Source organism: Petaurus breviceps, unplaced genomic scaffold (genome assembly GCF_028583685.1).
Source record: "Petaurus breviceps papuanus isolate PSGF00001 unplaced genomic scaffold, PetGlider_PUasm1.0 90702, whole genome shotgun sequence".
Lineage (NCBI taxonomy): Eukaryota > Metazoa > Chordata > Mammalia > Diprotodontia > Petauridae > Petaurus > Petaurus breviceps.
In genome coordinates this window covers 7,681,757-7,698,011 of record NW_027187317.1, presented here as the reverse complement: position 1 = coordinate 7,698,011, position 16,255 = coordinate 7,681,757, and the positions used below count along the sequence as shown (strand labels likewise).

The following is a 16,255-nucleotide window of genomic DNA, read 5'->3' as shown; positions in this document are numbered from 1 at the left end:
TGTAATTCTCTGAATTTAGAAAAAGAGGTGCCTCACTCCCCAAAAACATCTATAAACAATTAAAAGAACATGGAAACCATAACTGACTGATCAGTATGAAGCCAGTTTTCAGATGAGACATATGATTTGCTTGAGAGGTATAACTGTGGGAAAACTCCTTGCATGAATCTTTAGATAGAATTGGGTTTCTGGTCTGCATATGATCTACGTCCTTAGTTAAGGGTCTCTGAGCTGCAGATAGAGGTAGTTTAGATTCCCAGCCACACAAGGCTAGCTTCATAGAATACAATAAAGTTTTCTCCCAATTCTTATAATTGAATGAGGTTTTCTTTTAAAAAAATTATTTATTTTTAGTTTTCAACATTTACTTTTATAAGATGTTTGAGTTCTAAATTTTCACCATTTCCCTCCCTCTCTTCCTCCCAAGACAGCATGCAATCTGATATGGGCTACACATGTACAATCATCTTAAACATATTTCCACATTAGTCATGTTGTGCTAGAAGAATCATAACAAAAGGTAAAAAAAATGAGAATAAAAGAACAAAAAAGAGAGAGAAAATAGTATTCTTAGATCTGCATTCAGACTCCATAGTTCTTTCTCTAGATGTGGATTACATTTTCCATCATGAGTCTTTTGGAATTGTCTTATATCATTGCAATGCTGAGAAGAGCTAAGTCTATCAAAGTTGGTCATGGCATAATGTTGCTATTACTGAAGAAATGCTTTTCTTTTTTTTAAAAATTTTTTTTTAAACAATCGGGGTTAAGTAACTTGCTCAAGGTTACACGACCAGTTATTTCTGGGTGTGGTGCTGAGTATCTGAGCCCGGATTTGATCCAGGTCATCCCGACACTGGAGCCAGTGCTCTTACTTGCTGAACTACCTGGCCGCTCCTAAGCAATTGGGGTTAAGTAACTTGCTCAAGGTTACACGGCCAGGTGTTTCTGGGTGGGTGCTAAGCGTCTGAGCCCAGGATTCGATCTCCAGGTCTTCTCAACACTGGAGCCAGTGCTCTTACTCGCTGTGCTACCTGGCCACCCCAAGAAATGCTTTTCTTACTAAAATGAAGTGTTATATTGATCACTTCTCAGAACAGAAATTTAAGGTGTGGTTTTTAAAAAAATTGAACTGAAGAAAAAAAACGGATTTCAAAAATGCGTACATTGACAAATGGAGGTAGTAATTAAAACGTTATAAGTTCTAGTTGCATTCATCCATTTTATGTATAAAAGATGTTTTTTTTTATTTTTGAAGAGCATCACTAATAGAGACACTTTCCTTTTATAGATTTTGCAAATGCAAAAGTTATTCCCTATTTCTTTTCATATTACTATTCCCTTTCCCCCAGTACTTCTTTTTCTTAAGTGAGCTTATTGTTAAAATGTGCTGTATATAACAGAAGGAAGAAAAGCATTTTTTTAAAAAAAGTACCCACTATGTGCCCTGCGCTCTGCTACATATTTTACAAATATTATCTCATTTTATCCTCACAAAAACCTTGGGACGTAGGTGCTCTTATCTCCATTTTTTTTTATAGTTGAGAAACCTGAGGCACACAGTACTTAAGTGACTTGCTTAGGGGCCACAGAGCTAGTAAGTGATTGAGCCCAGATTTGAACTCATATCATTATGTCTCCAGATGCAGAGTTCTATCCCTTGAGCCAACTATCTGCCTCTTTACACCGCTGTCAGTTTTCTTTTTTAAAAATTTAATATCTGACAAAACAAATAATCAATATGACTCTTCAAAAAGTACATATTTAAAATACTCAAATTGATCAGTGAAGGTAACAATGTGTGCATTCCCTCCAAAGATGTAGGTCATCTTTAGAGATTGTTACCCATATTTTTGTACAAGTCCAATGTGGGGGGGCCCTCAATGTTCTGGGGAACTTCCTATATTTCTCTTGATATCAGAAAAAAATGTCAATGGACAATGTGGCCTCCCTTTGAGTTAACTTTCATTCTTGTCGTTTGACCAACCTATCCTCCCCTTTTTTGTGCCTATTTTTATTTGATGCTAATCCTTACATTGCCTCTCTGGAAATTCTTTGATAACTAGGTGTTGCACATGAGAATGAGGCTGAGAAGAATCATTCTTTCAAAACATCTAAATTAAATCAATTTTTACTTATGTAGCCTTTGACTCAATTTTTACCTTACAGATTCGAAGCTAAAACCATTCCTTCTCTGTTTTAGGTTTTAGATGATGATATAACTAGGATGATGACTTTTGGACAATTGTATCCTTTCACACTAAGCATTATATGTTAATCATAAAGCTTTGTTTATATGGTCATATGGTGTGTATATACACACATGTGTATATATGTGTTTTACTTATGCATTTGTAGATATACACTTATATATATGTTTATACATAGACATACTATATAAAATATAATATTATATATTACTTGAGTGATAGGGGTGAAAAAATATTTAATTTTGAGTCAGAAACATGGGTATGAATCTTGGTTGTGCTTTTAATATTTTTGTGACCTCTTCTCTGATACCAGTTCTGTTCATTATAAAATGAGAAAGTTGGATCACATGGCCTTTAATTTTTTTTCTAGGTCTGGATCAATTCAGGCAAAGAAAAAGTGTGAGTATTTATTTGACTGATATGTTCTCCTAACTGAAATGACCAAATTGACACCTTACTTTTCTGTCATGTAAAGAAAGCATGATATTAACTCTAGATTGGAAGAAGAGTCACAAATTTCTCTTTCAAATGTTACACTTGACTGGATACAATAGTTAATGTACTTTTCAAATAAACCAATTAACATGAAAATTCAGTTATCTTATAGAAAGATAATTCAAACTTCCTATATAAATAAATAAATATCTTAAATGGATATTTATTTCTCTTTCCTGATTTTCCACCTACATGTCTGGAAAGGAAATGGCAGGATTTTTTTTTAATATACTTCCATTCTTTAGAGACCCAATAGAAGAAAATTTCTAGTGTTATTACAGGTATTATCTTAGATGGCTTATGTATGACAAAGCATCCTGTAGGGACATGGATTTAGAGAAATAAATATTTCAGTATTTTGCAACATCACTGATTTGACATAACACAATTAAATATTTTCTTTTTGATGAATCTAAAATGTCAATATCTTGTTTTGTGATGACATCATTTGTTTTGTGTCTTGGGAATTAGAAAGCAACCAAACAGAATGAAATACTGCTTTTATAATGGATTTCATCTTCATACTTATTTTCTTTCTAGCAATGTTTAAAAATATCTTCAGAAGAGAGATAGTGTTATTTTTTTTACCTGATGGACTCCAGGCTACAAATATAGAATAGGGGTCAAGTACTGTGACATTATATGGGGCACATATTTCCTCTGGGGTTGATTCAGGAGTCTGTAGAACATAGTCATCACTAGTGTTTCTGCCTGCTTCGGTGCAGGCTTCTAGTTGGTAGACATAACTAGAGAAAAAAAAAAGGTATGGAAACTGGTAAGAAAAGGCACCGAAGGTTTGTATTATCTCTAAAGGTCTTCTGTTTGCTTCTTGGAGACTTAGATCAAGTGTTTGCTATCAATCAAGCTAGATTTGCTATGACCAAAACTGAAATATTCAGTCAAGGAGTTTATTCCTCATTGAAGACTGTTTTCTCTGCCATCTCTGCTTTCTTTGTTCCTTTCATATTTCACTTAGCATGAGAGACAAGGAATATCGGGTGGCTTGAGTGTAGAAGGCCCTGAGATGATGATAGTAGAGTCAAAACAATTTAATTCAACAAACATTTGTTAAGTTCCTATTATGCTCAAGAACCTGTGTTAGGCATCAGTAATATAAAAAACAAAAATGGGACAATCCTTCCCCTCAAGGAGCTAACATTCAATTTGGAGGGAGTAGGCAGAGGAGATCCATCCTTCAAATTAATAGATCCTTTGATGGATTTGAGTTCAGCTAATTCTGGACAATTCAGATTTAAAAAAAAAAAACAACTGGTATAAAGAAAAATATTTAAATTGATCAAACTCATTGGTTAATAATTCTGTATTGCAGCCTTATTCTTTGCTGTTTTATCACTGAATAATGGAATGGTTCAAAAGAGCATGTACAGAAAAGCAGGCCATGATAGTTGTCTCAATACACACAGTGAAGAGTTAAAAAATGCGAAGAAAATGACTGAAGTAAAATATCATAATTTAGTCTCCATTTTAGTGTGATTTTAGGTCCTGGGGGATGGGAGAGCTAAAGTTCTTTATTTTTTGTCAATTTACATATTTGATTCAAATAATCAGCTACTTATATATTTACATATTTGTACTTTCTTAAAAGATTCTAGAAGTTCTGATAATAAGCAATCTCTCATTATAAGAATCTTCACATAAGAATCTTCCTTCCACTTAGCAAGGACCTTTTCATTTTTTTTTTGTTAAAGAATAAGTAATTTTCTGATTTCCCAGAGGAAGAAATACCTCTTTTCCTTTACTCTCCCTGACCCTCAAAAAAACAAAATTGGACCAAAAAAAACTACCTTGCACATAAAAAATTTTTTGTGGATAGTTAGTTCTGCTCTTTCTTGAGTTTACCTGCTATTGGGCTCCAGGCTGTGATCTGTGAAATTCTGATCTTCTCTGCCACCCAGAAAGACCACAGTTCCATTACGACGCAATTGATATTCAGAAATGAGACCATTAGGTTTTTCTGGTTCACTCCAATATAATTCTACTGTTGTAGAGTTGATGATAATGTGACGTGGTATTGACCAGACTCCTATTAATAATAAAACAGCATTTTTGTTGAGATAAAATAAAATTTCATGTTGAAATATACACTATGACCTAACGAACAACATTACTATTATTTGTTGACCAAAAACCCCACATTTTTATCATCATTGAAAGATTTCTATTTTGTTTCTCTATAACATTGAAAATAATTAAGGTATTAATTTTTTTAATGGAAGATATTTTCTGTCCACTGTTTAATGTCTATATGTATATCTTGGGAAGGAAAGCTCAGAATATTCATACACTTTTCAGCATTTCAAGCCAGAAACCCAAATTACTACCCATAGACTAGTCCATTCTCTTGGGGAAATTGACTCAATTTCAAAGTTGAGTTCATTTGATAGATAATTTCTGGGGAAAACTATATGATTCATAGGTCATTCTTTACTTCTAGATTTCATTTCTCCACTAATAAATTCAACAAATTCAATTACAGCTCTGATGAAACATGACATGACCTAATATTGACTCCAAAGATAAAATATAAGAATTTAGTACATAATATGTTTCCTCCAGTAACATTTTTGGTTCTTATCCCCAAAGGTTTTAGGATTGTATCTGTATAGTTGGTCACATTTTAAACACGTCAATAATCCTTTTTTACATAGAAAGTCATTCTGATAGAAATTAGAAATTTTACCAGGCAAGTACAGAATGCCACAGAAATTTGGTTTGCTTCCAGTTCAAACCAGAAGTTATTTTTCAAGGGCTCGTGACAATTCTGACTAAAGTTATAATGGCCTTATACTTGGGGATGATTGAGTAGGGAAAATTAAAATGCAGACACAGCCTAAAACTGCTCAGTTGTTACCTCCTGTCTACATAGAATTCCCTCCTGCCATCTTGTTATTTTTCTTCCCTACACTCAATAGTAAAAGAAACGATTTCTGTATGTTACATGTCACAACTGTGAAGCAACATAAAGCTACTTGTAAAGGAAAGAACTGTGAAGTCATAAAATAATTATTATTCCGTTCACAGTTTTCACACTACTGAGTGACAGAAGATATTTGATTTAGCAGTATTTAATTTTCTATGAAAATGAAGTTGTAGAGGGCAAAGAAACTAAAGTCCTGTGGCATTTCACATTATACTACTGTTTTAGCACAGAAATGGGGAGAAGTGGGTGAGTAGTGGGAAAAGATCAGGCTGGTAATGGATGAATTCTTCTCTTAATGTACTCACTATTCCTTTAGGACACACATACATTAAGCTTTCAAATTTAGTCTGGCTCATTTCAAAATTGGTATCTTATAATTAGTGGTACTTGAGCTAGTAATTTAAAATGACATTACTCTTTAGTCACTATGTTACCATAAAACAACACAACTTAACTGTGTAGCTAACTTGTCCCTTTGAAGCCCCCAGGTTATGTATCCAGTTCACATTTATTTTATATGGAGGTTATTCACAAATGGCACTTATAGTGATGGGAAATAGATTCTAAATCCATGTTTCTTCTGGAGTAAAAAAAAAAATTGGTTTATTATTCTTTTGCATAGTTATTTGTGTTAAAGGGAAAGAACATAAAGTATAAAAAAAATCTCAAGGACAACACTTCACATCTCTTGCTTTCCTGCATTGTTGAAAGCTATAATTTTTAGGTCATAAAATCAGTAATCTTTCAAGAAATTTTGTTGGTATAAGTGAGAAAAGAGATTCATATTTTTATAGAATTCAAATGTGTGAATTTGAGGAAATAAACTATATTGGGTTTGAGCAGGAAACCCTGACATTTTATAGGGCTTGAGTTTCAGCCAAAATTGGTAGAGGGATCCTTCAGAAATTAACCATTATCATCAAAGTATCCATTTGATACTTCCCCTTTCCAAAAAATCCACTGCAGGATTCTTACTTTCAAAGGAACACTCAGCTTTTTGACATGCAACATTCTTTATATAGAAAATATCATTAGTGAAATCCTGGTGAGGAGCCATATGCCCAGTATGTGGAATTTTCCATTTTATTCCCCATTTACTAGTAGGAAGTTCAGGCTGAATATTCTGAGGTACAACAATCCCTATCATCAGAAGGGTAATGGACATAAAGTACAGGACTTTATTCCAGAATTTATAACTGTCTGCCTAGTAAGTCATATGTGCCTCAGTTTTTCCACAGTCAAGGTACCAGTGATTATACTCCCCAACTACAACAGAGAAGACTAACAAATTAACTGGTTTATCACTTACATCTTTTAAGAAATTTACCTCTTATAACCAAATGGCATCCTAGATTACATAAGGGCTCCCACTGGAATACCAGTTAATTGAAGAGAGGAGCTTACTTGTAAGAAAAAGACATGTAAAGTGCTTTTAACTTTACAGGATATAGTTGACATATAAACTTAATGTATTGTCTTTCCATAAGGGTTCATCTTTAGTTTCTTTTTTAAAAAATTATACACACACATATAAACATATGCACATGTATATATGTGTATATTTATATATATTTATGTGTATATCTCTTCCTCTGTGTGTATGTATATATATGTATGTATGTATGTATATATATATAGTTATAGTTATTGGTTACATAAAAGCTGCTAGTTTTGTAAAACGATCTTTCTCTACTTTGCCTCTATCTTCTTTCTGGTTATTCCTTGAGTCATTCTATTTAAATTATAGATAGAACTGGAATAGGAATTACATAAAATTTCTTAAACTAGAGAGGCTACAGTATAATATTAATAATAAAATAATAATAGCAGTTATTATTTATATAGTGCTTTGGTGCCAGGCCTTGTGCTAAATACTATACAATTCTTATCTCATTTGATCCTCACAACAACTGTAGGAGATAGGTAAGACTTTGTTATTCATATCAGACAGGTCACTAGTTAGAATCAAAGGTCTTGGGTTTGAATACTGGCTTTGCAGCTCACTACATGTGTCATCTTGTACAGATCTCAACTTCTCTGGGTCTCAGTTTCCTCATCTGTAAAATGGAGATTTGTATTATAAAGGTCTCTAAAGTGTCTACCTACCAGTTCTATACTTTTATGATCTGTAAAATCAGGCAATTGAATGAGATTATCTTTAAAGTTTTGCATACTGCTGAATCAATGTATGATCCTAGGAAATGTATACACCTCTGTGGGAAAACTAGCTACATAATTATTATTGATTTTCTGGTCAATCTCACACTTAATTTTCTTACAGTAGGCCATAAAATCTGAAGGGCTCAAGGAAATGATAAGGATACTTTCTTTCATAAATGAAATAGGTTACAAAAGACTGATAAATAAGAACATAAAAATTTTTGTTTAACAATTTTCAACAATTTAACAAGCATTTAAGTGCCTAATATGTGTATGACTTAGCAAATAGTTAATATTAATACAGTTAGTATAAAGTCATAATAAGTAAACTCTCCCTTTCCCCAGTTATAGAAATTTTGTTTCATTACCCTGAGGAGCAGCCTGCAGTGTTCGGCTCACAATTGGCTGACTAGTAGTGCATCCAACAGATGTACAAGCTGTAAGTGTGAAACTGTAGTTAGTGTAAGCAGAGAGCCCTAGAAATAAACAAACAAAAAGGGGAAAAGTATCATATTGATGAACACAATTAAATTCAACAAATGATTACTAAGGATCTACTATGTGCAAGGAATAGTTAGATGAGAGGTTATATAAAAATGAATAAGACTCAGTGCTGCTATCATAGAGCTCAACTCCAGTAGGGAAGATATGACATGAACACTAATGCAATAATATAAAATATGATAAGTACATAAAAAGACAATGAATAGTTTACTAAATATCACAAGTATGGAAATAATCTTGAAGACAGGAGAGCCAACTACTGCAAAAACACAGAATACTATTATAGAGTATAATAATAATAGAGTTTAGTGGCACTCTCACTCATCAGCTATATAAGTTTAATAGATGCTACACAGAACTCCACAAGATGGGTATTTAGTGTATGGAAAATGGATCTGTATCACATATCTTTAAAGAAGGATAAAATATCTGTCAGTTCAAATATATGTGTATATATTATGTATAATATATACACATACATATATATTAATTTAAGTTGTTAAACAAATAACTTCTAGTTAGTGGCAAATTTAGTCTAATTTTATAATTGTGACATTTCAATCATTAGTAACAACCTTTTAGCAATAATAATTTTAAAATTTAAATCAACTGTTAGATTTACTGATATATCCAAGAGTGTTAGCCACATTCACAAACTTGTCTGCTAGTTCCAATTCTAGGATCTCCTTAGAGAAAGCTATTCTCAGGATATATACATACAGAGAGAGAGAGAGAGAGAGAGAGAGAGAGAGAGAGAGAGAGAGAGAGAGAGAGAGAGAGAGAGAAATAACATCTTGTTTTTACATAACCTAAATTCCCCCCCTGTATCCCTCCCTCAAATACTTCCCAAACAGTTATCTCACAACCACAAAATTTGTTTTTTAAAAAGAAGAGAATAAAATCAGCAAAACTTATATGCTAAAAAACATCTGACAAGATACACACTGTTACACACCTGTTGATCGTCACCACCACTATTCCCCTGCCCACTGCTCTATAAAGTAGTTAGGAGGAGTTTTGTTCTTATATGTCTTCTTTGGAGCTGACTTTATTCTTTGTAATTTTGCTATATTCATTTTCTATTCACACTGGTCGTTTCCCTTTAGAAGGGAGTTAAAGCCCTTAGGACAAGAATATAAGGCTAGAAATTTATGTGGGTCCCTTTGATGAAAAGAGATTCATTAAAATATTTGAGAGTTACCGCTCTTGTAATTTTCAAATTCAGTTTCTCTTCTGCAGGCAGTCCAAATCATAAGGTTTCTGGAGGAATATATACATGCCTGTAGTTGAAAGTGGGATTATTGAAAAGAGAATTGTAATGACCATTTATAGGCTACTGTGAGTCCTCATTGTGATTTTCATTCTTTCTGTGGAGTGAAATAAAGACTGATGTGTACCAAATGTATATTGTCACTTTGTGTGTTTACGCAGCAGTTGAAGATTTTTTTCCCTAGATCTATGGGGACAGAGATCCAAGCTGTATTTGGAGATTTGTAAAGGAAACATTGGTTGTGGGTAAAAAGAACCAATTCATTTTGAAAGAGCTCTAAATATTTTACTCCCAAGATATAACCCCAGAGTTTAGGGGTACAAAGGCATGGACTCCAAGTGAATTAATGTCTAAAAGAAACCCAATATAACTTTTTTTTTCAGTATTTTTATATGTTTGTTATCTATCCTGAGTTTCTCTTCTGTAATACAAGGAATCTTATAGCTTATATATGTCCTCGGCCAACAACTTGACAACAGCAGGGTTTGATTTGCTAGTGATGATGATGATAATTAGCATTTTAAAGACTTTTAAAGTTTTTAAAGCATTTTATAACTAAAACTGAGAACATATTTTCCTTAGTTTTTGAGAAACCATTTTTTAGTCTTTATATAGTATTAATAAACTGGTCCAAATAATTTAAAGTAAAGGATATTGTATCTGGAATCAGGAGACATACAATATAATTCTGGCTCTGACATTTTCCCATTGCTACTCTATGTCACTTAATAAGCTCATCTTACTTATCTATAAAAAGAAAATAGCAATAATAGAGATAACTACCTAATAAAATTGTTGTGTGCAATCCTTAAACTGCTTCAGAAATATGAGTTATTATTTTTGGAGAGAAGGACCCTAAAGATGTAACATATCTTTATGAAATAAGTTTGGATTACATCAGCCTTTTTTTTGTCTAATTACTACATGTGTGATTTATTTACCTGATTAGATTATAAACTCTTTGAGAATAGAAATAACACATTCTAAGACATTCTAATTCAGAATACCTAGTGTAACTGTTCGCAGGTATTAGCCTTTACTGTCTAACTACTCCCAAAGATTAATACTTAGTTGAAGAAGACATTTTTCCCTAATAATGAAAGATAATTGGTTGCAAAGCACTTACCACAGTACTTAACACATTGTAAGGACTTTTATAAATCCTTACTCTATTCCCTAGATGTAAAACCTTGAGCTTTCAATCAAGTTGCTCAATATGTTTGTTAAATTATGTTAAATATTGGTTAGTCTATAAATTCAAGATTCTATTATGATCATTCAATGTGAAGTGGTGAACTGAGACTATTCCCTGCATACTTCTGACCAAAAATTACTTTTTCTTCAGTTACCCATAACACGACCTCAATTTTACCCACTGTGTGTTCTGATTGGCTCATAAACACGTACAGTATTTCTAGAAGTTTGTTTCCCTTTAATGGCTATGTTAGGGAATAAAGAGAAAATTCGTCCTATATAGGGTTACAGTAACCTTTATTTGGATGACAGTGGTTCCCTATTTCCACTAGGATCACATGTAAACCCCCATCTGACATTTAAAGACCTTCATGATATGTTCCCAATTTGGCTTTCCAGCTTTGTTTCACATCACTCCTTTCATCTACTCAGAAGACTCATCTTCTTACTAATTCTAATACACAACAACCTGTTTCAAGTCTCAACATCCTTTACATTGGCTATCCTCAAGCCTGAAATATACTCCCTCTTTTCCTATACCTCTCAGAACTCCAAGTTTCCTATGAAATATCTCAAGCACTCAATCAAAATCTTTTCTGGTCTTGCCTCTCCTGTTAATGCCTTGCCTTACCTCCCCAAAATTACTTTATAGCTATTTAATATTTACTTATATATGTGTGTTTGTCTCCCATGAAAGAATGCAAGCTTAGTGAGGGCAAAGTTTGCCTCACTATTATCTTTGTATTGCCTTGCTCAGTGTGTCATTCAATAATTGACACTTCACTTAAATATTGGGTAATAAAAACAACAAAAAAAAAACACTTCAAATTGTTATGTATGGAGGAGAATAATTGGTAAAAAGCAACTTAAGTATATAAAATTAGAACTTCATTCATTCAACAAATATTTTTGGAAATAATTTCCTTGCCAACCATTTTTCTTCCCATAAAGAACATAATGATAGAATATGACTTCAGAGATACTGTAATTGGGCAAGTATCCATTCATTGGGTATGTTTGTTCTGCATGAATTATTTCTAAAACCAACACGAGTCAGACCTAGGAAGGCCAGAGAACGTCCAGATATGGAATGCCAAGGTAGAAATGATCAGGTTTCCTTCAAATAACAAAGTAAGTATGCTTTATGAAACTGCTCTTCCATTTACCTTAAATATTTAAATGCATGGTCAATATCTTGCCTATTTAAAGTAACCAAGACAATGAAAATTCTACACATTTAACATTAAAATTGCCTTGAAATTCATGTTATTCAGTTAAATAACATTAGATTACTTACTGTATTCAGAGAATAATGAAGAAATTGCACCTGTCTGTCTCATGACATTGCTACAAGTGTGCAGCATATTTTTTTTATTATTCTCTTTCATTTGTATTTTGGAAATTTTTATTTAAGGCCCCCTTTGGAATATAAATTAGTTTAGGCCTGGATCTATCATCACTTTGCTCAGCACAGACATTATGTCTCTATTATAGCCTAAAATATATACAGCCTAAAATTACGATAGCTTTATAGGTTGCCATGTTGCACCCATATTGAGCTTGCAGTCCATTAAAACCCTAGAGCTTGTCACATGAACTCTATCCACACCTTCCCTAAAAATTACTCCAGAAATATAATGGGTTACATCAGGAGTGATTTCATTAACTTAAGGTCCTTGAACAGAGGAAGGATCACTACTTCTTGCAATTGTTGTAGATGGGGTTCATGATTTCTATTTGGATAGAATTGAAAGACTTTTGAGACACTTACCAATTCCAAATCTATGATTATCTAAGGTAATTATATGCAATAAGGTATAAATGTAGAAAGAAAAAAGCCACACCATAAGAGATAAAAGCAGCTGGTTATACCGAATCTAACGGATCTGCTATTATATAACCCGGAAAAACAAATCGGATCACAGAGTGGGGGGAGGGGTTGGGGTGCGGAGTCAGTAGTACAAATAATAGACAACTATATTCTTGAACCTATGCATTCATAAGTTTTATCTGAATTTGAAAGAGTATTGCAGGATAGAAGCCCAATGAGCTCAATTTTATAGTTATTGAAATTCAAATTGGTCATTGTTCATACCTTCAGCTCAAGCAGGTTCAAGTCAGGTTGTTGGGAAGGGAACAATGGAATAGGACTAAGATTGTTATGCTTTGTTGTTGTTTTTTTAACATTGAATATTTTAGTCATTTGTACTCTTGGCTACTCTGCCTAGTATTGGTCACTGTCAAGTGGCCTTATTGTAAAGGAATTTATTTCTTAGATCAAATCAATTAACTAGAAAAGCAACTGAGTAGACATATGAATCTGCTAGAAACTCCATAAGATTTATGAGAAATATAGCTTCCAATATCTTAATTGTCAGCAATAATGTCACTTGTATTTACCATGTTGTAAGTTGTTTCTTTAAAGTATAATCTGTTCAAACAGTGTATCTATCTATGCAAAATTCCTATTTCACAGCATATGCATGAACTATATGGGTGTTGAATGAAATTTTGATAATAAGGAGAATGTATCAATTCTTATATCCTACACTTTTTCTTAAACTTAATGGTCAAGGGATGTTTCTGTGACATCTGCTACATTGAAGACCTTTAAGACAGCAGTGACAGCCATCAGGTAGAGATGATTGAAGGAGACAAGATAATCTTTTGAGACCCCTTCCATCCTTATAAATCCTTAGGCTCCATAAAGCCAACATGTTTTACCCAGTTAAACAAAACATAACTTGTCATTTTAAGGAAACTCATTTTGGTGGCTTTTTAAACAAGGTATAAGAGAAATATAGTATTAAGTAGAAGACAGTGAAAAAGACAAAATAGCAAATAAAAACTACTCATGAATTGAACAGGATGAGGAGAAAAATAAAGAGATGTTTCAGAGGGACAGTTCTGACTATAACCTAATCTTGAAGTCCTAGAGTAGGAGAAGAAAAGAAACATCACTCAAATGCTTAGCATAAAAGTAAGGAAGGGCAGAAAGGCAGTCGTAGAGCAGAGAAAGGAAAATACATGGAGGAAAGCCAAGTATTTAACATTTCAGGAGAGGGAAGATTACTGTGGCAGCAAATTACTTGAATTCCCCTACAGGGAATCATGTTCTCTTTTAAAGGAAAGAGGCATAATATAACAAGACTCATTACAATTACACTTTAAAGAGTAAATGTGTGTTAAAAAGAAATGCAGAAGTCTTGCTATGGATCATAAAAACATGATTTGGGAAACAAAATCTATGCCTGTGCAAGTTACAACTAATGTATAATACAAAAACCAGCTTGCTTTCTAATGTTTATTCTCCAGATGAACATTTAAGTAAAAGACACTTTGTCCCTCAAGATTTCTGACTATAAGTGTTCCTTTAAGACATCCGGTCAATTATCTTAATGTATCATCTGCTGTTTTTCCAAAAGGTTGCCAAATAGTCCTAAAGAATATATTATCTCATCAGTCAATCAACCATTTCCAATGCTGTTTGTCTCCTCCATGATCATGACTCCAGCAAGGTCAGTAATTAGCTCAAGTGCTGACAGACCCAGGTTAAGGATGAACATTTTTGTTATGAGGAACACATATTAACTTCACCTAAACCAGTAGCCAATGCCAGGGCCAGTTGATTCCAATTGCTTGTTACAATTGACCAATTCAATTCAACTGGCCATCTTCTGAGTTTGATAGCCGTCATCATGACCTCCTTTCCTAGCCTTTTCTCTTTATTGCTGAGACATCACTGTGCGTAGAGCCCTGTCTGGAAAGTCCTTCAAAATCAGAACCTCTAAAAACTGTCAGAACTCACAAAAAACTGTAGTTATGATGGCATGAATATTAGGGTGTCCCATTTAAAAGAAAAAATACATATAAAAATACAGACCCAGAAATGATCCAGTAATTGTGCTTCTTGGTGAGGCAGGAGAGCACGAGAAGTCTGAAGAAAGTATGCATACTATGGAAAAGTCAATTTAGATTTCATGTCAGGAAAGAATTCTTAATAATTAAAACTGTTCAAAAGTAAAAGAAAAAAAGAAAATTGCATGATAACTTTGCTGTATATTTGGAAGGAAAAGCAAGTTGTACATGGTAGATTTGCAGTTCCACATGCAATCATCTTTTATCATACTGTGTTATGGAAATGCTTGTTTTATTCTATGAATTGAAAACTAAAATAAAAAGAATAACAAAAAGAATAGAAAAATAGGTTCTTTTTAGAGGTGATGGCTACACCTGCAAAAAAAAAATTTCCCACACCTTAATATTATAGAGGAGATTTAAGCAGATAACAAGTTTGATTGGATAGCCTCTGACATCCTACACCTTTCTGAAATTGTGTGCTTTTGGTAATTTTGATTAAAAAATACTGTTGCATTTAAAAAATAACTTTTGGGCTCCTTTCATCAATTAACAAACATTTACTAAGCACTTATCACATGTTAAGGTACTTTGGATAGAAAGTAAAAAATGAAAATGTTCCTATAGTCAAATAATTATCATATCAGGTGAGATGGCATTTGCACATATTGATTACATGTGAAATCAACATATACAAAATGCATATATGGTAATGGGGGAGGAGAAGTGACTAGCATCTGGTGAGAATGAGGAATGGCATCATCTAGGAGGTGGGGTTTCAACTGAGCTTTGAAGGAAACAAAGGATTTTAAGAGAAAGAGTAGAAGAGGAAATTCATCCTAGACATGGCAGATAATAATAGAAATTTAAAATGCATATATAAGGTATAGGAAGAAGGATAATTTGGCTAGATTGAAAAGTACATTAAGGGAGTATTATGTATAATAAGATGCAAAAGTTAAATTGAAGCCAGCTTGTAAATGGCTTTAAATGTCAACCAAGAAGTTGTAGTTGATCCTAGAGGTAATAGGGAATTGATGGACTTTACTGAACAAAGAGATCATGAGATCAGAGCTGTGAAGGCTTCAAGGATATTGGCAGTTGTTTAAAGGGTGAATTGGAGAGGAAAGGGACTGGAGATAGGGAGACTCTTAAATGGGCTATTGGAAAAATCCAGGAGAGAGGTGATGAGGACCTGACTTGGGGTAGCAGTGGTGTGAATAGAAAGAGAAGGAAATAGTTGTAAGGGGTTAACTGGCTACAAAAGACCCTTGGATTCATAGTCCTTCAAGGTTGGGGAAGAGATTAACCCTCAAAAAAGAGGGTACATTTTCATGTATAGGCTATGGGAAGAGTTTTGGGGACTCCAAAGGAGAATGATGAGAAGAGGAGAAGGGAGAGGTGGTGGTTGTTCAACTGCATCTAAAAGTCCATTTATTAAGACCGTACCAGATCTCTCTGTCTCTCTGTCCATCTCTCTCTCTCTCTAGCTTTCTCTCTGTCCCTCTCTCTCCCCCTCTCCCTCTGCTTCTTTGTTTTATGTAGGATGCTCCCTCCAGTAACAGATACACTGACAGAAAGAAGCCAGCCAAGAGGTTGTTTAATTGTATTTTTTTAAAAAAT

General features: G+C 33.5%; 1 protein-coding gene across 1 annotated transcript in view; it reads right to left on the bottom strand.

Moving 5' to 3' along the window:
- Positions 1 to 16,255, bottom strand: part of USH2A (usherin) — a 1,033,591-nt gene that overhangs the window by 200,541 nt on the left and 816,795 nt on the right. Inside the window, exons 56-58 of the mRNA XM_069066041.1 lie at positions 8,175 to 8,282; positions 4,566 to 4,749; positions 3,294 to 3,451 (exon numbers count right to left, since the gene is read on the bottom strand). Coding sequence (XP_068922142.1) covers positions 3,294 to 3,451; positions 4,566 to 4,749; positions 8,175 to 8,282 — 450 coding nt within the window. The remainder of the gene's footprint in view (positions 1 to 3,293; positions 3,452 to 4,565; positions 4,750 to 8,174; positions 8,283 to 16,255) is intronic.